The sequence below is a fragment of the Urocitellus parryii genome, chromosome 1 (genome assembly GCF_045843805.1).
Source record: "Urocitellus parryii isolate mUroPar1 chromosome 1, mUroPar1.hap1, whole genome shotgun sequence".
NCBI classification, from domain to species: Eukaryota; Metazoa; Chordata; class Mammalia; order Rodentia; family Sciuridae; genus Urocitellus; species Urocitellus parryii.
In genome coordinates this window covers 134,738,249-134,761,393 of record NC_135531.1, presented here as the reverse complement: position 1 = coordinate 134,761,393, position 23,145 = coordinate 134,738,249, and the positions used below count along the sequence as shown (strand labels likewise).

At 37.0% G+C, this 23,145-nt stretch overlaps 1 protein-coding gene and 1 pseudogene across 1 annotated transcript in view; both read left to right on the top strand.

The window, feature by feature from the left end:
- The window catches only part of Sec24a (SEC24 homolog A, COPII component), an 81,725-nt gene that overhangs the window by 36,785 nt on the left and 21,795 nt on the right, over positions 1–23,145 (top strand). The window contains exons 13-19 of the mRNA XM_077801625.1: positions 2,645–2,700; positions 3,935–4,141; positions 5,791–5,911; positions 7,280–7,438; positions 11,185–11,358; positions 14,148–14,258; positions 19,506–19,681. Of these exons, the coding sequence (XP_077657751.1) occupies positions 2,645–2,700; positions 3,935–4,141; positions 5,791–5,911; positions 7,280–7,438; positions 11,185–11,358; positions 14,148–14,258; positions 19,506–19,681 (1,004 nt within the window). The remainder of the gene's footprint in view (positions 1–2,644; positions 2,701–3,934; positions 4,142–5,790; positions 5,912–7,279; positions 7,439–11,184; positions 11,359–14,147; positions 14,259–19,505; positions 19,682–23,145) is intronic.
- On the top strand, positions 16,352–18,020 carry LOC144255918 (RNA-splicing ligase RtcB homolog pseudogene; annotated as a pseudogene).

Sequence of the window (23,145 nt, the reverse complement as noted above, 5' to 3'; positions counted from 1 at the left end):
AGCACTTCCCACCAAAATTTCTATAGATAGATTTGATACATGCTCTACAGCATTAGTTATCAGGCAAATACAAATTAAAAGTGCAATGAGATGTCACTCACACCAAGTTGGTGGCCAAAATGAAAGGTTTGGACAATAACAAAAATTGGAAAAATCATATACTGTTAGGGAAATGTGAAACGGTGTAGCCACTATGGAAAACAGTCTGGCAGTTCCTCAAAAAGTTAAACAGAAGCCAAACATAGTGGCACACACCTGTATTCCCAGTTACTTGGGACACTGAGGCAAGAAGAATAAAAAATTCAAGGCCAGCCTGGGAAACTTGGCAAGATCCTGTTTCAAATATAAGTAAGGTCTGGGGGCATGCTTGAGACTCCAGGTTCAATACCCAGCATCACAAAAACAACAAAAAAGAAGGTCCAAGGGGATATAACTCAGTGGTGGGGTGCCGCTAGGTTCAATCTCTAGTGACACACAGAATCATACACAAGTTAAAGTTACCATATGACTTAGCAGTTCTATTCAATGGGTGTATACTCAAAAAAACAGAAAGCATATCCATAGAAATTCATATATAAATGTTCAGGGCAATATGACCAAAAGTGGAAACAACTTATGCCCATCATCTGATGAATAGATAAATAGATATAGTCTTTTCTTATGATGAAATGTTATTCAGCAATAAAAAAAGAATGAAGTACTGATGCGTACTAATGTGGATGAATTTTGAAAATATTCTTAGTGAATGAAGCCAATCACAAAAGAGTACCTATAGTAAGACTCTCTCTCTCTCTCTTCTTTTTTTAAGGTTGTAGATGAACACGATACATTTTATTTATTTATTTATTTTTCATGTGGTGCTGACGATTGAATTCAGGGCCTCCATATGCTAGGCAAGCACTTACTACTGAGCTATAATCCCAGTCCAGTATGGCTCTCTTTATGTAAAATGTCCAGGATATGCAACTCTATAGGAAAAGAAAGTACATTAGTTGCCAAGAACCTGGGGAAAGTAGTAATGGGAAGTAACCATGATTTCAGGGTTTCTTTTTGAGATGATGAGAAAGATCTGGAATTAGATGATGATGGTAGTGGAAAAGTCTGTGAATATATGTATATTAAAAAAATCACTGAATACTCTTTTTTTATTTTATTTATTATTTATTTATTTATTTATTTTTTTAATGTGGTGCTGAGGATTGAGCCTAGAGCCTTAGCACATGTTAGGCAAGTGCTCTACCACTGAGCTAATTTCCAATCCCTTTTTATTTTTTATTTGGAGACACCAAATTGCCCAAACTGCCCTCAAACTTGTGATCCTCCTGCCTCAGCTTCCTGAATAGTTAGGATTACAGGTATGAGCCACCATACCCAGTTCAGACCTCTTCTTTTCATGAGGGTGAATTTTTTAAAGAATAAAAGGAAGGGGCTGGGGATGTGGCTCAAGCGGTAGCGCGCTCGCCTGGCATGCATGCGGCCCGGGTTCGATCCTCAGCACCACATACAAACAAAGATGTTGTGTCCGCCGAGAGCTAAAGAATCAATATTAAAAATTCTCTCTCTCTCTCTCCTCTCTCACTATCTTTAAAAAAAAAAAAAAAGAATAAAAGGAAGAAAACTGAACAGTTGGCAATAGAATTTTCATATGACAGCTAAAGTAAATATTTAATATTTTAAGTTACTTATTGTATTTTTTTTTACAAACTTCATAATTAGCTTTATTTTTTTCTTAGCAAAAGCAGTATAGGAAGTGATTTTCCTCATAATTCACCAACACCTATCTTCTCTTCCTAGTTTGCTTTCCTTCATCTAAGGAAGGGAATTCAATTCCTAAGCAGGAATAAATGTGAATTTTGAGAGGCTCACCTAAAGTGGTCACATTAGTACTTTTTTTTTAAAATATTTTTTTAGTTATATATGGGCACAATATCTTTATTTTGTTTATTTATTTTTATGTGGTGCTGAGGATCTAACCCAGGGTCTCACATGTGCTCTACCGCAGAGCCACAACCCCAGCCCTCACATTAGTACGCTTTCTAATTGGTTTTTTTTTTTTTTTTTAGTTGTTCAAAACATTACAAAGCTCTTGACATATCATATTTCATATATTTGATTCAAGTGGATTATGAACTCCCATTTGTAATTGTTTTTGTAGTCTCATTAGTTGGGGCATTTATGTGGGTCTTCTTTATGAAAAAGTATCAGTGTTCGAACTGACGGTTATTCTGTATAAAGGTTAAATTTTTGTGTGTTGCCTCTTTTTTTTTTTTTTTTTTAATGCAAAGAGTATTTTTGGCTGGTTTGCAGGGTCAGCCATAAAAAAAAGTAAAGCAAGATTCTTTAAAAGAGTTGCTGTCTTTAACCTAGGAAACAAAACACTTGCACAAACCCTTATTGAGTGCTTACAGATCACTGTTTACTAATTGGGAAGCTATTTACCTTCATTAGTCATCAAAAAACAAGAAAAGTTGCTGTAAATACCCAAGTCAGTGCTGTTTTGGTAGTTCTTTGGACATGTGTAGTCTATAGTCAAGGAGAAGGCTTTTCTTTAAGTACAAAGTAGTGAATTGCATCAGTGTTGTGTATTTGGAACATTCTTAACAGTTTAATTTTGTTTAAAATAAATATTTACTTATTCTTTCAGATGTTTTTATACCTATGCCAGAGAACTTATTAGTAAACTTAAATGAAAGTAAAGAGGTAAGATACATTTTCCTACACAACGTGTTTGATTGAAATATTGAAGGCATATTTTAAAAAAAATTTTTCTTAGTTGTGCATGGACACAATACCTTTATTTTATTTATTTTTATGTGGTGCTGAAGACCAAACTTAGTGCCTCACACTTGAGGCAAGTGCTTCACCACTGAGCTACAACCCCAGTCCTGAAGGCATATTTTTTAAATGAACTTTAAGTAAAATTTTACTGATTGCTTTGACATTTCTAAGCTATGTAGCATCTTAGCTTGCTCCTAGTTTAAGTTCATTAAATGAACAGTTCTCAAGTTCAGTCTCATGCCAATCATTTTTAAGTCTAATGCAACAAGGTATTTTAGTAGGATAGATGAGAAGCCTGTTCCAGAAAGGAGCAACATCTGAAGGAAATATGTCTTGCCAGCCCTTTGGGAAGTTGGGAGGGTTGCTGAGATAAAGCTTCTCGTCACTACACAGAAGCACATGAGCCAGGCTGCTCTCAGTGCCCTTTGCTTTTCTGATTCACAGAGTGTCATTGGGGTCAGTTCAGAAGAAACTCTTATTACCTGCCTGGAAATTGCCATGACATAATACACTGAGAGGTGAACAGAATGTGTCTGAATGGGGATGTTGTCTACCCTGTACATGCATATATGCCATAGGGGTAACATTTTAACTAGCAAGTCTATGGTCTCTGCTGTTGGCAGTGGTCACTGTGCCATGGTGCAAAGTATTTTTCCCCCATTTATTCTCTTTATTTGTACAACCTAACCTGAATAGGTAGTTGGTTTTGATTTTTGTTTTTCTTTTGTAGTGATATTACAAGGTTGGCAAAGTTACTGGATATGTTAGATTTTGCAACAGGGAAGAATTAACTCATGTTGGAACTTAAAAGAATAAAGTGTAGAGGCGACAGAGAAAGCCATATTTCATGGCATGAAAATAAATCAAATTTCTAAACTTATGGTTCTTTTGGATACATTTTGGACTTATAGTCTTGCTGGGCTATTGCATGTGCAAGAACTGTAAGGCCCCAATTTTGATGTCTTGCTTGCCAATTTATAATGTTGACTTAAAATGGCTTTCTTGTCATTTGACCAACTTCATTGTTTACTGTAGTGTCTGTAGATTCTCTGATCATCATCATGACTCAATGTCTTTGTCTTTTGTATTAGATACTGACTTATTATGAAAATAATTAATTGTAACACTCTTGAGTTTTCTTTATTTACTTCACAAGCTTGTTCAAGAATTACTGAAAACTTTGCCACAAATGTTTACCAAGACTCTGGAGACCCAGAGTGCCTTGGGTCCTGCACTTCAGGCTGCCTTTAAGCTGATGTCCCCAACTGGTGGTCGAATGTCTGTCTTTCAAACACAGCTCCCAACGCTTGGAGTGGGAGCCCTGAAGCCACGAGAGGAACCCAACCAAAAATCATCTGCTAAGGTTAGAAAGTCATCAAGTGTATGATAAGATTAATGCTGGTGCTTTGTCCCTTTGACCATAGGGGTTTTTTTAGCGGGAGGAGGCAGGGAAGATTTCCAGTTGTGAGGAGGAGGAATTATAAGGAAATAGGTAAATGGTTTCACTTTTATATGAAACCCTTACTATATTTTTCTCTACCTGATTCACCCATGCCTTATTTTTAATATCTTTAGTACCCCCACTAGTCATCCAGCCTGGCTTTGAAGAGAAAGTTTGGGAGACTAAAAGAAAGTACTTGCTAAGCTGGGCATGGTGGTGCATGCCTATAGTCTCAGTGAGTTGGGAGGCTGAGGAAGGAGAATTGCAAGTTTGAGGCTAGCCTGGCAATTTAGCTTGACCCTATCTCAAATGTAAAATAAAAAGAATTGGGTAAAATGGTAAAACACCTTTGGATTCAGTCTCCAATTCCACTTATAATCCCAGCAACTGGGAGGCTGTGGTAAGAGAATCTCTAAGTTCAGAGCCAGCCCCAGCAATTTAGCAAGCCCCTAAACAACTTAGTGAGACCCTGTCTCAAAATAAAACATAAAAAAGGGCCAGGAATGAGGCTCAGTGGTTAAGCGCACTGGATTCAATACCTGGTACCTGCCCGCAACCCTCAACCCCCAACTCCCAACCCCCCAAAAAAGTGGAGTTAATGTACTTGCTAGGGGCAAAGGGAAACCTGGATGACCAGCTAGGAATGGTTGTAACTTGGTATATTGACAGCCTCAGATTGCATTTGAGTACCTCATATGTATAAACTTACAATTTCAGGAGTTTTTGTGTTTTTTGGCACCCAGGGATTGAACCCAGCGTCACTTAACCACTGAGCTACATTCCAAGCCCATTTTTATTTTTATTTAGAGACAGGGTCTCATTAAGTTTCTGAGGCTGGCTTTGAACTCTTGATCTTCCTGCCTCAGCCTCCTGAGTTGCTGAGATTTCAGGTGTGTGCCACTGTTCCCAGCTAAACTTAATGGCTTGAGACCTGTGTTTCCCAAAAGATTATGAGAAGTCAGTATAATATATTGATTATGAAGTTACTCCTGGAGTCAGACTACCTATACATTCCACTGCTCTTTAGATGTGTGAACTTAAATAGTTATTTCATTTCTTTGTTGTTTTGTTTCTGTGTATATAAAGTGAAAATATTGATAGTATCTACTTCTTGGGGTAGTTGTAAGGACTAAGTAGATATTGCATATGAATTATTTAGAATGATTCCCAGCATACTGAGCATTTGCTAGATTTTGGTTATAATGACTATCTTTGCCTATTACAAAATTAATATGATAGAGGTATTTTGTAATATATATATATTTTTTTAGTTGTAGGTGGACACACAATACCTTTATTTTATTTACTTATATGTGGTGCTGAGGATCGAACCCAGGGCCTCACACATCCTAGTCAAGTTCTATATCACTGAGCTCCATTTCTAGCCCATAGAAAATTCTTAATCAGTACCTGATTCTTAATGAAAAAAATCAAATAGTAAAAGCACTGTAGATTATGTAGAATCCCTAGAGACAATTGTTATTGACACCTTGCTATATGTAGGTGTGTATTTACATTTTTGATAATTTAATGATTTAAAAAAAAAAAAACTCTTTGTAATTTATTCATAGGAAATACACCTGACACCTTCTACTGACTTCTATAAGAAATTAGCATTGGACTGTTCTGGTCAGCAGATAGCTGTTGACTTGTTCCTTCTCAGTGGTCAATATTCTGATTTGGCTTCTCTGGGTAAGTGTTTCCTGATGATTTTTTTTTTTTCCCTAAAATGAGTATCAAAATGGTGTTTAAATGATTTTATTTCATTGTTTTTTGTTTTTGTTTTTCCCCAGTACTGGGAATTGAACCCAGGGCCTTGCATATGCTAGGCAAGTTCTCTACCACTGCACAAGTTCGAGGCTAGCCTCATCCATTTAGCAAGACCCTTAGCAACTTACCAAAAACCTATCTCAAAAGAAAAACAAAAACAAAGCAAACAAAAAATAACTGGGGATGTAACTCAGTGGTAAGGTGCTCCTGAGCACTTGCAATCCTCCTACTTTAGCTTTCCAAGTAGCATGATGATCTAGGTAGAGGACAAAAGTAAAATTTTTATTCCCAAGTTGGGGATATAGCTCAGTTGGTGGAGTGCTTACCTCGCATGCACAAGGTCCTGGGTTCAATCTCCAGCACCACCAAAAATAAATAAATAAAAAAACAGATACTTAGATAGATATATATATTTATTTATTTATTTTAATTAGTTGAAGATGGACACACAATATCATTTATTTGTATGTGGTGCTGAGGATCGAACCCAGTGCCTTATTCATGCCAGGCAAGTGCGCTACCCCTGAGCCACAACCCCAGCCCGATAAATTTATTTTTATTCCTTCCAGAGAGTTTTGGAAGAGTCAGTTTTGGTTTGGATATTTCTTTTTTTGAAATGGGCTCTTGCCCAAGCTGTTTTTTTTTTTTTTCCTAGTACCAGGGATTGAATCCAGGGGTAACCACTGTGTGTGTGTGTGTGTGTGTGTGTGTGTGTGTGTGAGAGAGAGACACACACACACACACACACACACACACACCGGGGATTGAACCCAGGGCTGCTTAACCACTAAGCAATATCCCCAACCCTTTTTTATATTTTATTTAGAGACAGAGTCTTGCTGAATTGGCTTAGGGCCTCACTAAGTTGCTGAAGCTGGCTTTGAACTTGGTGATCCAGCAGCCTTAGCGTCCTGAGCTGCTAGAATTATAGGTGAGGGCCACTGCACCCAGCTTCAAGCTGGTCTTAAACTTGTGAATTTAAGTGATCCTCATGCTTCAGTCTCACAAATAGCCAGGACTATAGGTGCACAACATTATACCCAGTTTAACAGTCAATTTAATCTACTATAAACTTCAGAGTCGTCTTGTACTCTAATTTAGTAGGGGAGAAATAGAAAAATGTCTACACTACTATTTAGAGGAATAGAATATTCTTTTTGACAGTTACAGAATGGAATATTCTTTTGACTTGAGAAGTTAGAGAAAATTGAATCAAATGTCTGCACTTAATTTTATCATAGTAATAGGAGGTAATGCCACTATTTGAAAAATGTGTATGTTTTCTTCCAGGGTGTATTTCTCGGTACTCAGCAGGTAGTGTCTATTACTATCCTTCTTACCATCACCAGCACAACCCAGTCCAAGTACAGAAATTACAGAAGGAACTACAGAGATACCTCACTCGGAAAATTGGCTTTGAGGCAGTTATGAGGATTCGGTGCACTAAAGGTGAGGATACTTTTTTAAAAAACATAGGAGTAAATATTGTTTTTTTACACCAATAAATACAAATTTTCACTTAGTTTTTTCTTATAGGATTTGCCATTCTAAGATACTTTCCAGGGCTGGAGATGTGGCTCAGCGGTAGCGCGCTCGCCTGGCATGCGTGCGGCCCGGGTTCGATCCTCAGCACCACATACCAACAAAGATGTTGTGTCCGCCGAGAACTAAAAAATAAATATTAAAAAAAAAAAAAAAAATAAGATACTTTCCAGGCTTTAGTATATGCAATTAAGGAGAGAGAAGAAACACTATTAAAATATAGGAACCCTTGTTAATATGTTAAAAATTTTAAAAATGGTGAATGTTATACTATGTGAATTATTTAAGTTTTTTTTTAAAAAGAGACCACGTCCCCAAAGAAAATATTTGAACAATAGTGGTGGGAAATCTTTTATTTATTTGAGACAGGGTCTTGCTATGTTACCTGGGCTGATCCTGAACTTGCCTCAGCCTCCCGAGTAGCTGGGACTACAGGTGCATGTCATCACACATACTTTTTTTAAATTTTTAGTAAACAGTTATTTTTATTTAAAAAATTATGGTAAAATATACATGAAATTTACCACTTTAAACATTTTTTTTAATTTTTGCTTTTATTTGTTTATTTGCAATGCTGGGGATCAAACCCAGGGCCTTGTGCACTCCTGACAAGCACTCTCCCAGTTCAGTGGCATTGAATACATTCTCATTGTGCAACCATTACTATTACCCATCTCCAGAAGTGGAAGATCTTTTAATTTGTGCTCTAATTCTTGATTTCTCATTTCTCTATATTATTAACCTGCTCTACTTTTTTATTCATATAACAATGTTTTGCTGTATAACAGGAATAAGACAATCATGTTTTTAAGTGGAAAAAATATATAAGACAGGTAGGGAAAAAAAGATAAAGATCTACTAACATATCCGATTTATTTTCAAATCTGTCTATATGAACTTATCTGTTACCCATCATTATAATAATTCAGCCTTGCTGAATTGATTTTTATTTAATAGTTTTTCAGCATTTATGTTTTTGAGGGTTTTTCTTCAGTGTTGGGAATTGAACTCAGGGCCTGTTATATAAGTTTTTAGCTATATTACTGAATTACATCCCTAGCCCCACTTGTTTCAAAGGATACAATTGTTGGATCCTATTTATGAAGATTGCCAGACCTCCAAAGTGTCAATTTCTACAGATATTGGTTCCTAATTAGGGGAAATACATGTTAAAATTGCTTATGACTTGTTGTAGTTGGCCAGTTGGATGCTATTTATAGGTACCTTTTTTTTTTTTTTTTTTTTGTACTAGGGATTGAACCCAGAAGTGTTTAACCACTGAACCTCATCCCCAGCTCTTTTTATATTTTATTTTGAGACAGGGTCTCACTACTAAGTTGCTCTGGGCCTTGCGAAGTTGCTAGGCTGGCTTTGAGCTAATGATCCTTCTGCCTCAGCCTCCCAAGTCGCCAGGTGTACAGGTGTGTGCCACTGTGTGCAGTGGTAACTTACTTTTCACAAACAGCCTGGGGACATGTCAATAAACTAGCCTTTGCCCACTTCCTAGAGTGTTTAATCTAACAAAACTTTGTGGTTAACCTATTTAGGTTTCTCTTATTTTATTTTATTTATTGCTAGTAGGGATTTAAGAAAATTTGTGGTCACCTTATTTAGTTTCTTATTTATTTATTTGGTACTGGGGATTGAACCCAGGGCCTCACAAATGCTAGATAAGCATTCTCTACTACTAAGCTACATCCCAAACTCTTTTTTTTTTTTTCACTTATTTTTTAGTTTTAGGTGGACACATTATCTTTATTTTTTATTTTTATGTGGTGTTGAGGATTGAACCCAGCACCCTGTGCATGCCAGGCGAACGCACTACTGCTTGAACCACATCCCAAGCCCCCAAACCCTTTTTAAAATTTTCTTTGAGACAGGGTCTCAATAAGTTGTCCAGGCTGGCTTGAGATCCTTCTGCCTCAGCCTTCTGAATTGCTTGGATTATAGTCAATACACCACTGTACGTGTTTTTTGTTTATTTTTTTGTTGTTAACCAGGTCTTAGATGCCTATGTACATGTAGACCTACACCATTTTTTTCTTTCTGATTGCTGTTTTAAAGTTGATTTTTACTTCATAAGCAAAATATACATTTGTTTTTCTTCCAGAAGCCCTGAGTTTGATCCCCAGCACCACAAAATAAATAATTAAATTAAATTAAATACATTTTTGCTACAGTTAAACTCCTATATTGGCTTGTGTTTGGGGACACACATGCACATGTGCACTCTCTCTCACACACACACAGGTACATTTTCACTCTGTTCTTAGTTACTGTAACCACTTTGGTGTATATTCCACTTTTCTGTACATTTAAATACTTAAGTATCATGTTGTATTTGCATAAATAGATTTTTTCACTCAGTGTTTAATTTTTTAATTATTTCTTTTAAGAATTTGTTACCTAGGAACTTATTCTTTATTTTAAAATTATTTTGAGATATCGATGGACCTTTATTTTAATCATTTATTTATATATGGGCTGAGGCTTGAACCCATGCTTCACACATGCTAGGCAAACGCTGTACCACTGAGCCACAACCCCAGCCAAGAAACTTACTCTTTTTTGTTTTGCAGTACTAGGGTTTGAAACCAATTGCTTTTTACCATTGAGCTACATAATTGGCGCCCCCCACCATATTTTTTTTTTTTTTTTGCTTAGTTGCCAAGGCTGGCCTCAAACTTGCAATCCTCCAGCCTCAGCCTCTCAAGTTGCTGGAGTGGATGCTTACTCAATAAATCTTAAAAATCCATTAATTTTTTCTAGCTCAGTGGAAGAGTGCTTGCCTAGCATATGTGAGGCACTGGGTTTGATCCTTAGCACCACATACTAAAAAAATAAAGCTCCATCAACAACAAAAAGTATTTTTTAAAAATCCATTAATTTTAATTCATATAAAACTTATCTCATTCCAGTATTCAATAAAATGAACAAATCACAATTTATTTATTTTCCTACCCATAACTATTTTAAAATTTTTTTGCTGTTAAACATCGGTCTGTTTTAAATTATTATTATTTTATTATTTATTTTTTTTTTTGTGTGTGTGTGTGTGTGTGGTGCTGGAGATTGAACCCAGGGCCTTGTGCATGCAAGGCAAGCACTCTACCAACTGAGCTATATCCCCTTAAAATTATTTTATACATAGAAATTTGGCACTTGAATGAGTCTGTAGGACAAATAAAAACAAAGAATTGCTAAAGTCGAAATAAGTATTCATTTAAAATTTTCATAAATACTGCCAAATTGTTCTCTAATAGTTTTTGAAAATTTGTATCCTCACTCTAATTTAAGAAGTGTGGTGGCACATATTTGTAAATCTCAGTGACTCAGGAAGCTGAGACAGGAGAATGAGCTCAAGGCCAGCCTTAGCAATTTAGCAAGACCCTCAGCAACTTAATGAGACCCTGTCACAAAATAAAAAATAAAAAGGGCTGAGGGTGTGGCTTAGTAGTTAAGCACCGCTGGATTCAAAGCCCAGTACAAAAAAAAGAAGATGACAGCAACGATGACACTTATTACTCCTCAACCTCATTCAGTACTGTGTATTATTGAACTTTTTTACTGTCTAATAAATGATTAGGATAAAATGTAAATATCCACATATAGATATATAAAAGTCATCTTGATAATTTTTTTTTCTCTTTTAGGTCTTTCCATTCATACTTTCCATGGGAACTTCTTCGTTAGGTCAACAGACTTACTCTCTTTGCCCAATGTCAATCCTGATGCTGGGTATGCAGTACAGATGTCAGTAGAAGAAAGTCTTACTGACACTCAATTGGTTTCTTTTCAGTCAGCACTCTTGTACACATCAAGCAAAGGTATATTTTTTGTTTGCTTTAATTATCGTAAAAACCATGAGCTCTATCCTCTTAAGAGAGAGTATTGTTAACTGTATACATAATATTATATTAAAGTTTTTTGATGTGGTACTCTGTGGCCTATAATAAACTTTTCTTTGGAGGGAGGTTTTTTTCTTAAAAAAATATTTTTTTAGTTTTAGGTGCACACAATATCTTTATTTTATTTTTATGTGGTGCTGAAAATTGAACTCAGTGCCTCATGCATGCGCGCTACCACTTGAGCCACATCCCCAGCCCCGAGGGTGGTTTTTTTTTGTTTTTTTTTTTTTTTAAAGCCAAAAGAGTATTCCCAATCATAAGAGCTATGTTTCTGTTATTGGTAAAGCCAACGTGTTTGGCTTTAGTTTTCTGAATGATTTTGTTTCATTCTATTTTATTTTGGTACTGGAGATTGAACTCAGGAGCACCCAGCCACTGAGCCACACCCCCAACCCTTTTTTGTATTTTATTTAAAGACAGGGTCTCACTGAGTTGCTTGGCACCTCACTTTTGGTGAGGCTGGATTTGAACTTGCTATCCTCCTGCCTCAGCGTCCCGAGTTGCTGGGATTACAGGTGTGTGCCACCACACCAGGCTTTCTAAACGATTTTATTTATCCATTTATTTCACAGATATTTATTGAGAATCTCCTATGTATTAAACACTGGTTTTTCAGTTGAAAAATTCCTTTATATAACCTAATTCTAATAGGCAATCAGATAGTAAACAGGATAAATAACAGTTGTTCTTTCAAGATAGAGTAGACAAGAAAGTTCTCACAGAAGTGATATTTGAGTTAAGTTTTGAAAAAACTGATGATAAAACACTTTTTTTTTTTTTTTGTGGCACTGAAAATTGGATCAAGGGTGCTGCTCTACCACTGAGTTATATCCCCAGCCCTTTTTATTTTATTTTATTTTATTTTTAAGACAAGTGTCACTCAGCTGCTGAGGCTTGCCTCTAATTTGTGATCCTCCTGTCACTGGGATTACAGTTGTGCATCACCACACTTGGCTTTTTTTTCTTTTGAGATGGGCTCTTGCTATATTTCCCAAGTTGGCCTCAAACTTCTGGGCTCAAGTAATCCTCCCACCTCAGCCTCACAACTAGCTGGCATTACAGGTACATACTGACACCTGATCATCAGAAAACACTTTTAAGTTGTGATTTATTTGTTTCTAATTAATTTGTAATTTGTGTTTTAACCTAATCTGATGTGGGGCATGTTAATTTGCTTTTTTATTTTAAAGATTTTTTACTCCTAACCTCTGTTAACATACTCCTTAATTTTGGAGGAGACTTTCTGTGTTATATGTATTCAATCTTTATAGCCCCTCCAAAATTTATGGAAAGTATGAAGTAAGGACACTTTAATAAAAACCTTTAAGAGGAATGTTCTGTATGATTATAATTAATATGACACACTATAAATGTAAAGTAAGATGGATTTCTGTCTCTAGGTACCATTTTTTTATTTGACAAAAAACCCAGCTCAGTCCCTTTTCTGTTCAATGTAAAAATTTATAATTGATATATGGTAAAAGACAATTATTTTTATTTTGTTTTATTTTTTCGGTGGTACTCAGGATCAAACCCATGGCTTTTGTGCATGCTAATTACATACCCTGTTCCTGAGTTACTCCACAACTAAATGCACCTTTTTCTTTTGTTTTTGGTTGGTTTGTGTTGATGTCACTTGTTTGTTTGCAGTGCTGGGGATTGAACCCAGGGCCTCAAGTATGCTAGGCAAGTGTTCTACCTGTGAGCTACATCACTGGCCCTTTTTAATTTTATTTTGAGTCTAGCCTGTGCAACTTAGTGAGATCCTGAAGGAGAAAGGTGGCAAGATTCAAACTGGTATTAAACTCTTTGGGTCTCACTAAGTTACCCAGGCTAGACTCAAACTCATGATTCTGCCTCAGCTTCACAAGTAGCTGGAATTACATGTGTGCACCACTAGTTCAGTTGAATGAACCATTTTGAATGTAAAATTCGAAAGTTTTGACAAATGTGTCATGTAACTATCACCATAATAAAGACATAATTGGTTCCATCATTCCCAGCATCACCCTTTGCTTTTGTAACCATTCTCTCTCTCCCATCTCCAGCCTCTGGTAACCACTGAGAGTTTTGTCTTGCAGGAGTGTCAAAAAATGGAATCATATGCAGGTTGAGCATCTCTTATCCGAAATGCTTAGGACTAGAAGTGGTTTTGATTTAGAATTTTTTTCAAATGTGGATATATTTGCATATACATAATGAAATATCTTGGAAATAGGATCCAAGCCTTAACAAAATTTATATTTCATATACAACTTACATACAAAAATTTCTTTCTGCGATTAAGAAGTATAAAGTTTTTCTAAACTTTAAATGTCAAAAATAGGCTAAAATGTAAAAAAAAAGGCTATAAAACAAGCAAGAGTAGTGATATTTTATATATATTAACTCAGAAATTTTATTGCAAAAGAAGTAACCAGAAAATTTAGAAAGGAGATTTATAAAAACCTAGCATACTTATAACAAATTAAAATTTTTAAAAATTAAAAAAAAACCCTAGCATACTATCATTTAAATACAATCCTTGTTATCTATTTTGTAATAATGTGAACAAAAAAAATTTATAGTTGAAAAAAAGCTTTGATTTTCACCAACTAAAATTTTTATAGGTCTCTGCTTCCTATAATCCTACTTGGTTAAGTTGAAATGAGTTTAACATAATCTTTTTTGCATATAGTTGTGCCTTACTATTGTGTGTTTTCCCAAAGGTGAAAGAAGAATTCGTGTCCATACTTTGTGTTTGCCAGTAGTTTCGACTCTAAATGAAATCTTTCTTGGAGCTGATGTTCAAGCAATTTCGGGGTTATTGGCCAATATGGGTAAGAGTTGTTATCACTTATAAATATTTTGCAAGTAATACCATTCAGCAAATCCACCTAATTTTGTTTTCTTTTACGTAACTAACTTTACAGGTTTCATTGTTTGGGTGATTGTAACTATTTCATTGAAAAGATCTGCTGCTATGATTTCACCCGTTGCAGTTTACAATTCCATTATTTTTAGAAAGTTTACAGTTATAAAGTCATCATCACAATCTAATTTCAGAACATTTTTATCACCCAGAAAGAATCTCATGCCCATTAGCAGTTAGTGCTCACTCCTTCCTCCATCTCTCACTGACCTTAAGCAACCACTAAACTATTTTCTATTTATATTTATGTCCTTTGAACTAAATAACTATATCTAACAGAATAGTTAATATTAATGCTTAACAAATTGTCGTGTGTATATATACACAATGGAGTGTTACTTAGCTATTAAGAAGAATGACTTTATGACATTTGCCAGTAAATGGATAGACCCGGAGACTATCATGCTAAGTGAAATAAGCCAATCCCCAAAACCCAAAGGTCAAATGTTTTTATTGATATGTAGAAGCTAACCCACAATAAGGGGTGGGGGTAGAATAGAACTTCAGTAGATTAGACAAATAGGAATGAAGGGAAGGGAGAAGGGATAGGGAAAAAAAAGATAGTGAGATGAATCTGACATAATTTTTTTATATACATATATGAATACACCATGGTGTTCTCACCACCATGTACATCCACAAAAATGGGGTCCTGATTAGAATAAGATATATTCCATGCTTGTATAATCATATCAAAATGGATTCTACAGTCATATGTTAAAAAAAGCAATAAAATAATGAAAAATTAGTGTTTAATAAGGTGGTTTTTTGGTGGTCGTTTTTATTTTTTTTATTTTTTGGTGGTACTTGGAATTGAACCCAGGCCTTTGCTAGGGAAGTGCTCTGCCACTGAGCCATACCCCTAGTCTCCTTCTTGATATTTTTTTTCTCTTTTCAGACATACAGAATTTAATACCAGTTTGATTCTTGCCACCTTTCTCCTTAAGGAAAGACTTTCACAGGGCCCATTTACTTCAAATTTAAATCTACTTTATAACGGGAATAGTTTCTGTTTTCTGAATTTCCTGTTGGGAAAATTTTCTTTCATCGAGCCTGGTTAGAGGATCCAGTCCTTACTTTAGTCTTATTATGTTATCAAAATTTGAAGATCATGGAGTGGACATGGTGGCAGATGCCTGTAATTCCAAGACTTGTGTAGCTGAGCATAAGGATTGCAAGTTCCAGGCCAGCTTGGGCAATTTAGCAAGACCCTATCTCAAAATTTAAAAATAGCTCATTGTTAGACTATGTTCTCTCATGAAGTTTAATCCCCAGTACTGCAAAATACAAACAGTGGGCGTGGCACTGCATGCCTGAATCCTGGTGGTTTGGGAGGCTGAGGCAGGAAGATCACAAGTTCAAAGCCAGCCTCAGCAATTTAGCAAGACCACCTCAAAATAACAGTATGATCATTATTATTATAACAGTAATAAGTATCAGGCAATATTTATGGATTTAAAAAGAAATCTTCATGATAGTTTTTTTTTTCTTTTCTTTGTGTGTGGTGCTAGGGATTAAAACCCAGGACCTCATACCCATTAAGCCTCACAATACCTTTTGTATATATTAGTTCTGCTACCATATTTGGTTGAGCCAGGTATGCACATTTTTTCATGTTTTGTCATCTTTCAAATCAGAGTTATCTTGAGTTGATGAATGTTAAGAGTTGTTTTTGATAATAATATTTTTGTTTCCAACCTACATGTAAATTTTGGTCATAGCATTTAATAACATCATTAAATGTGTTTTTGATACCACATGGATTGATTTTAGTTGCAGGTTGAGAAGTCTTCAAAACAATTACATTATTTTTAGTATTAAGAAAAAAAAATGTTTTTGGTATACAGAAACATGTATAGGCATAAGTGCTGGGCATGGTAGCGCACGCCTGTGATCCCCACGGCTAGGAGGCTGAGGCAGGAGGATCCTGAGTTCAAAGCCAGCCTCAGCAACTTAATGAGGCACTAAGCAACTCACTGAGACCCTGTTTCTAAATGAAATATGAAAAAGGGGCTCCTCAGAGCCGGAAGCGGAGCGTCTGCCACCGTTGTCGCAGCCGTGAGTCGTACTTACAACGATGAGTTACAGTTCCTGGAAAAGACCAATAAAAACTGCTGGAGAATCAAGAAGGGCTTCGTGCCCAACATGCAGGTTGAAGGAGTTTTCTATGTGAATGATGCTCTGGAGAAATTAATGTTTGAGGAATTAAGGAATGCCTGTCGAGGTGGTGGTGTTGGTGGCTTCTTGCCAGCCATGAAACAGATTGGCAACGTGGCAGCCTTGCCGGGAATTGTTCATCGATCTATTGGGCTTCCTGATGTCCATTCAGGCTATGGGTTTGCTATTGGGAATATGGCTGCCTTTGATATGAATGATCCTGAAGCGGTGGTATCCCCAGGTGGTGTCGGATTTGACATCAACTGTGGTGTGCGCTTGCTGAGAACCAATTTGGATGAGAGTGATGTCCAGCCTGTGAAACAGCAACTTGCCCAAGCTATGTTTGACCACATTCCTATTGGGGTGGGATCAAAAGGTGTGATCCCAATGAATGCCAGACACTTGGAGGAGGCCTTGGAGATGGGCGTGGACTGGTCCCTAAGGGAAGGCTATGCCTGGGCTGAAGACAAGGAGCACTGTGAGGAGTATGGAAGGATGCTGCAAGCTGACCCCAACAAGGTCTCTGCAAGGGTCAAGAAAAGAGGCCTTCCTCAGTTGGGGACCCTAGGAGCAGGCAACCACTATGCAGAAATCCAGGTTGTGGATGAGATTTTCAATGAGTATGTTGCTAAGAAAATGGGCATCGACCATAAGGGACAATGTGTGTAATGATCCACAGTGGAAGCAGAGGCTTGGGCCACCAAGTAGCCACAGATGCACTGGTAGCTATGGAAAAGGCCATGAAGAAAGACAAGATCATAGTCAATGACCGTCAGTTGGCTTGTACTCGAATTGCTTCTGCAGAGGGTCAGGACTACCTAAAGGGAATGGCAGCAGCTGGGAACTATGCCTGGGTCAACCGCTCATCTATGACCTTCTTAACGCGTCAGGCTTTTGCCAAGGTCTTCAACACAACCCCTGACGACTTGGACCTGAATGTGATCTATGATGTTTCTCACAATATTGCCAAAGTAGAGCAGCATGTGGTGGATGGAAAGGAACGGACACTGTTGATGCACAGAAAGGGATCCACCCGTGCTTTCCCTCCTCACCACCCCCTCATTGCTGTTGATTACCAACTCACTGGACAGCCAGTACTTATTGGTGGCACCATGGGAACTTGTAATTACGTTCTTACTGGCACTGAACAGGGCATGACTGAGACCTTTGGAACAACCTGTCATGGAGCGGGCCGTGCATTGTCCCGAGCAAAATCTCGGCGTAATTTAGATTTCCAGGATGTTTTAGACAAATTGGCAGATATGGGAATCGCGATCCGTGTTGCCTCACCCAAACTGATTATGGAAGAGGCTCCTGAGTCCTATAAGAACGTTACAGATGTGGTAAATACCTGCCATGATGCTGGAATCAGCAAGAAGGCCATTAAACTGAGACCAATTGCTGTTATCAAAGGGTAGAACCTTGATGGGAGCCTCTGGACGCCACTGACCCTCAGTGAAGTGGCTGTGAACTGCAACATTCTTCAGACGTCAGACTTGAGACTTGGCAAGTTCAAAGTATGCTGCTGAAACTGTCCGTGCCAAAATGGCTACTGATCCCAGAGCCAGTGTTGTGAAATAACCTTCCAGAGGGGACCATCTGGAAAGGATGAAAGTGCTTCCTCCTCAGTAGTCCCATAGACTTTTAGAAAAATCTTTTAGGGGGAGGTATCAAGAAACTCCCTTTAATCATCAGAATGAACTCCTTCACACCAGATTCTGTTTATACATCCTAATAGGTGTCATGAAGAACATTCTATTAAATATAATTTTGGAATGTTCTCTTTTTTCCCCTCACTTTATTCATTCACTGACTCATCTACCAACCACCCCTGCACTAAACAAAATCTAAATACCCCTCTTACCTGCAGAGCACCTGGGGCTTGTAGTTAGGACACTGGATGATTAAATAATGAAACATGTTGAGGAGGGCATTGTGGAAGTGTAGGAATAGAGCCCAAAAGAGAAAATAATTTTTAAAAGCCTTACAATTGCATACTAAAAACAGAGTTGCCTGCAGCATCGTACGTGTTATCTGTCTTTAATTAGGCCCAACCTGGCAAACTTTTTTTAAGTAATGCAATTGCATAGCAGCAGCAAAAAAATAAATAAATAAAAAAAAATAAAACTGAAAACCTTTACATTTCTTTATAATACTTAATTTTTACATTTCATGGTTGAATTATTATAAAAGCATTAAGTGGCCAGCTGCAACATTCACAGTTGCTCTTTGTTGATGGTCTTATGTCACCTAATTGGATTTTACATTATGTATGGTGATGTCTCAAAGATGTTAAAGGACCATCATTATAGGTTACTAAGACCTCGCTTGAGTCCAAACATAAAATAGAAAAATCTAATAAAGTTGCAATATGTTGTTTAAAAAAAAAAAGAAGAAAAAGGGCTGGGATGTGATTCGGTGAGTGGTTAAGCACCCCTGGGTTCAATCCCTGGTACCAAAAAACAAAACAGTTAAAACAGTGACATAACTGATGATGAAAATTTGTCTAAATAATTTTCTAAAATAAAAACTCCATGTGACAGAAAAGCAGCCTCCCTTTTCTATTTAATTTCAGGGTTTTTCCCTTTCTCAGCGGTATAAACTAAAATGGTGGCTTAATCAATTTAATAGTAAGTAGTTTTTCCATTTTACGAAGAAAGGAATGTAGGCTCAGGGGAGTTGAGTTTCTTGTCAAACTGGCATACAGCTAAGAAAACGGCAGATCAGGGCTCAGCAGTAGAGTGCTTGCCTTGCACATGCAAGACCCTGGGTTCGAAGTGGAATAAAGATACTGTGTCCAACTACAACTAAAAAAGAAATTTCAAAAGAGGTTAGCTTGATTCTCCAGAGCATACTTTTATCTGTAAATTTTGGCTCATTATGTTTATAATAAATCAGAGAGAGGCTCAATATAGTTTTAAAAAGTTACCTTATCTATGCTTACAGTGCAGTTGTTAAATCTTGTCTTGTCTCTTGTCCCTGTCCTTACCTCAATTAGCTGTTGACAGGTCCATGACTGCCAGTCTGAGTGACGCCCGAGATGCTCTAGTGAATGCCGTCATTGACTCTCTTGCAGCTTACCGATCTTCAGTCTTAAGTAACCAGCAGCCTGGACTCATGGTTCCTTTCTCTTTGAGACTTTTTCCACTTTTTGTATTGGCTCTCCTTAAACAGGTAAGAAAAACAAAACCAGAAACTAGCACAGTGAAAATGACAAAAGCCAAAATTTTTATTATGTGAAACACTAAACATTATTTAACTTTATGTCAGTTAAATTTTCTGAGGATAGGGACCTGACCTCTTATTTGAAACTTGAAAAGATTTACAGCCAAAGAAATTTAAGAATAATTGATTTAAAGCAAATGCCTTGAGCATAAGAGATACTAAACATTAAAATGTTATAAAAAATTCAGTTTTCCAAAACATGAATCGTGTATTTTATTTCTAGCACAAGAAGACACATGTACTCCATGTTCTCACTTATACCTGGAACCTAAAAAATCAAACAAAAACAGAAAATAGAATGGTGGTTACCAGAGACTCAGGGGTGAAGAGGATGGGGAAATATTGGTCAAAGTTAGACTGGAGGAATAAGCACATGATAGGTGTTGGATATGAACCAGATGGGGTGATATATGCCTGCAATCCCAGAGACTTGGGAGGCTGAGGCAGGAGAATCGTGCATTTTAGGCCAGCCTGAGCAGTTTAGCAAGAACCTGTCTCAAAACACTGCTAGAGATGTAGCTCAGAGGTAGAACACTCATGGATTCAATTCCAGGTACTGGGGGGAAAAAAGTATTCAAGATCATGGATTATTGTGTATTAGTCAGCTTTTTGTCCTTATGTCCCAAGTATACAACAAAAACAACTTAGAGGAGAAAAAGCTTATTTTGGCTTATGGTTTCAAAGGTTCAGTCTCTGTTGGGCCAACTTTATTGCTCTGGGCCCAAAGTGAGACAGAACATCACCTCAAAAGGGGATGGCAGAGGATTGCCACATGACAGCCAGTCCAAGGGGAAAGGGCTGCTGGGAAAACTCTTCTAGGACACATCCAGTGACATACCTCCTCCAGCCACACCCCATCTACTGCAGTTACCACCCACTTAGTCCATTCAAATAAGGATGAACCTATTAGGTTCTAGCTTTTATGGTCTAATCATTTAATCTCTGAATATTCCTGCATTAACACAGGAGTTAGGTGTTGAGTTTTCTTTTTGGTACTAGTGATTAAATCCAGGATTGCTTAACCACTGAGCCACATGCCCAGTTGCCTTTCCTTTTGTGATCCTATAGCCTTTTTTTTTTTCAAGTTATAGGTGGACACTGTATCTTTATTTTTTATTTACTTATGTTTTTATGTGGTGCTGAGAATCGAACCCAGTGCCTCACGTGTGCTAGGCAAGTGCTTTACCACTGAGCTACAACTCCAGCCTCCTGAGGCACTTTTTATAGCTTTATTTATAGGACTTTTCATTTGACTCATTATTTATGTCTCCCCTGCTTGTTCTTTGTACCTTCTTTACCTCCCCCAAGAGAAAGAACTCTAGGCTGGTGGAATAGGCTTATTTGTCCCGTGTCCAGAATTATACTTTAAGTAAACTTCCCTTATAGATTTTAATTTTTATTTTATTTTATTTATTTATTTAGGTTCTGGAGATTAAACCTAGGGATGTTTTACCACTGAGCTACATACCCAGCTCTTTTTATTTTGAGACAGAGTATCAGTAAGTTGCTAAGGCTGGCCTTAAACTTGTGATCCTCCTGCCTCGGCCCCCCAGGTTTCAGGGATTACAGGCATGTGCTACCAATCCCAGGTCTTATAAATTTTTATTTAAAAGCTCATGTTAAGCCAGGCACAGGATAACAAATTTGAAGACATCCTCGGCAACTTAGCAAGACCCTATTCAATCTCAAAAGAGAAGGACTTGGATGTAACTCAGTGGTAAAGTGCCCCTGAGTTCTATCCCCAATACCAAAATAAGTAAAAACCTAGCTTCGTGTTAATGCTTTTTATTAAAAGCACTGATCAAAGACTGCTCTGGATCTTATTAATTTCTGTACTTTTTCACTTCCCTAGGTCTACCTGTATCCTGGTATGGTGGTATATGCCTGTAATTCTAACAGTTGTAGGAGGTTGAGTTAAGAGGATCATAAGTTTGAGGCCAGCCTCAGCAACTTAGTGAGACCCTGTCTCAAAATAGAAAATTAAAAGGGCCAGGGATGTGGCTCACTTGTTAAGTGCCCCTAGTAGGTTAAATCCTTTGTACCAAAAGAAAAAAAAAAAAAGATCTGCCTGTCTGGTATATATAATTTCTTCCAGGTGAGATAGGGAACCTACTGTTCCTTAATTGGGATGACTTTTGAACCAACAAGACCTAATAGTAACAATTTTAAGGAGGAAAAGTTTATTTGGGGCTCATGGTTTCATAGGTCTCAGTCTGTAGATGGTTGACTTCATTCCTTGGGTCCTGATGTGAGGCAGACTTCATGGTGGAAGTGTGTGGCAGAGCACAGCAGCTGAGAACATAGCAACTGGAAGCAGAGAGTTTTGTTCAACAAGGACAAAATATATTCCCTAAAGGCATGCCCCCAGGGACCCACCTCCTCCAACCATACCCTACCTGCCAATAGTTACCATTTAATCCCTATCAGAAGATTAATTCATGATTAGATTAAGGCTTTCATAACCCAATCATTTCATATCTAAACTTTCTTGCATTTTCTCATATATGAGCTTTTGGGTGCCACCTCACATCTAAACCATAACATCATCTTTTATTTGTAATAAGTGCATTTGTTTCAAAGCATAATTTCATTGTTGTTTCCCTCTGTCTCTTTTTTACTCCTTTTCATCAACTGGAACTTTTTAAAAACCTTACCTCAAAACTTCATTATTCCCCACAAAGCTGCATTACCAGTTAAATCTCACTGTAATGCTATTCTTTTTTTTTTTTTTTTAAGAGAGAGAGAGAGAATTTTTTAATATTTATTTTTCAGTTTTCAGCGGACACAACATCTTTGTTTGTATGTGGTGCTGAGGTTCGAACCCAGTGCCTCGAGCATGCCAGGCAAGCGCGCTACAGCTTGAGCTACATCCCCAGCCCCGTCATTGATTTTTAAGCTTTGGTACATTGCTTATTTCTTTAACAGTGGAAGAAACAATGATAGCCATCGTCAATTATCACTCAGCATTTATAGAGCACTTAATGGGTGTCATTGGTCCTTATTTTATCTATAGTGTAGTGTCATCCTTCTTGTAGTGTTAATCATTATGTCACTTTCTCTATATGGCATATAGAGTGTAGCTACCATTTCTTTCAGTAAATGCTGAGCACATTAATTAGCTTCATAGAGAATAATGAGGTTTTGATGGAAAGGAGTAAAAGAGATGACCCTATTTTATTGATTAGGGAACAGACACCAAGGAGATCAAATAACTTTGCCATGGTTTGTTAATTAATTTCTTAAGACATTTAAATAAACCTATGGTCACCATTTAATACACTATTTAATATATGTATTATATATATATATATATATATTTTTTTTTTTTTTTTTTTTAAAGAAGTGTGTGACTTCTTAAAAAATATTTTTTTAAGATTTTTTAAGGACTGGGATTGTGGCTCAGCGGTAGAGTG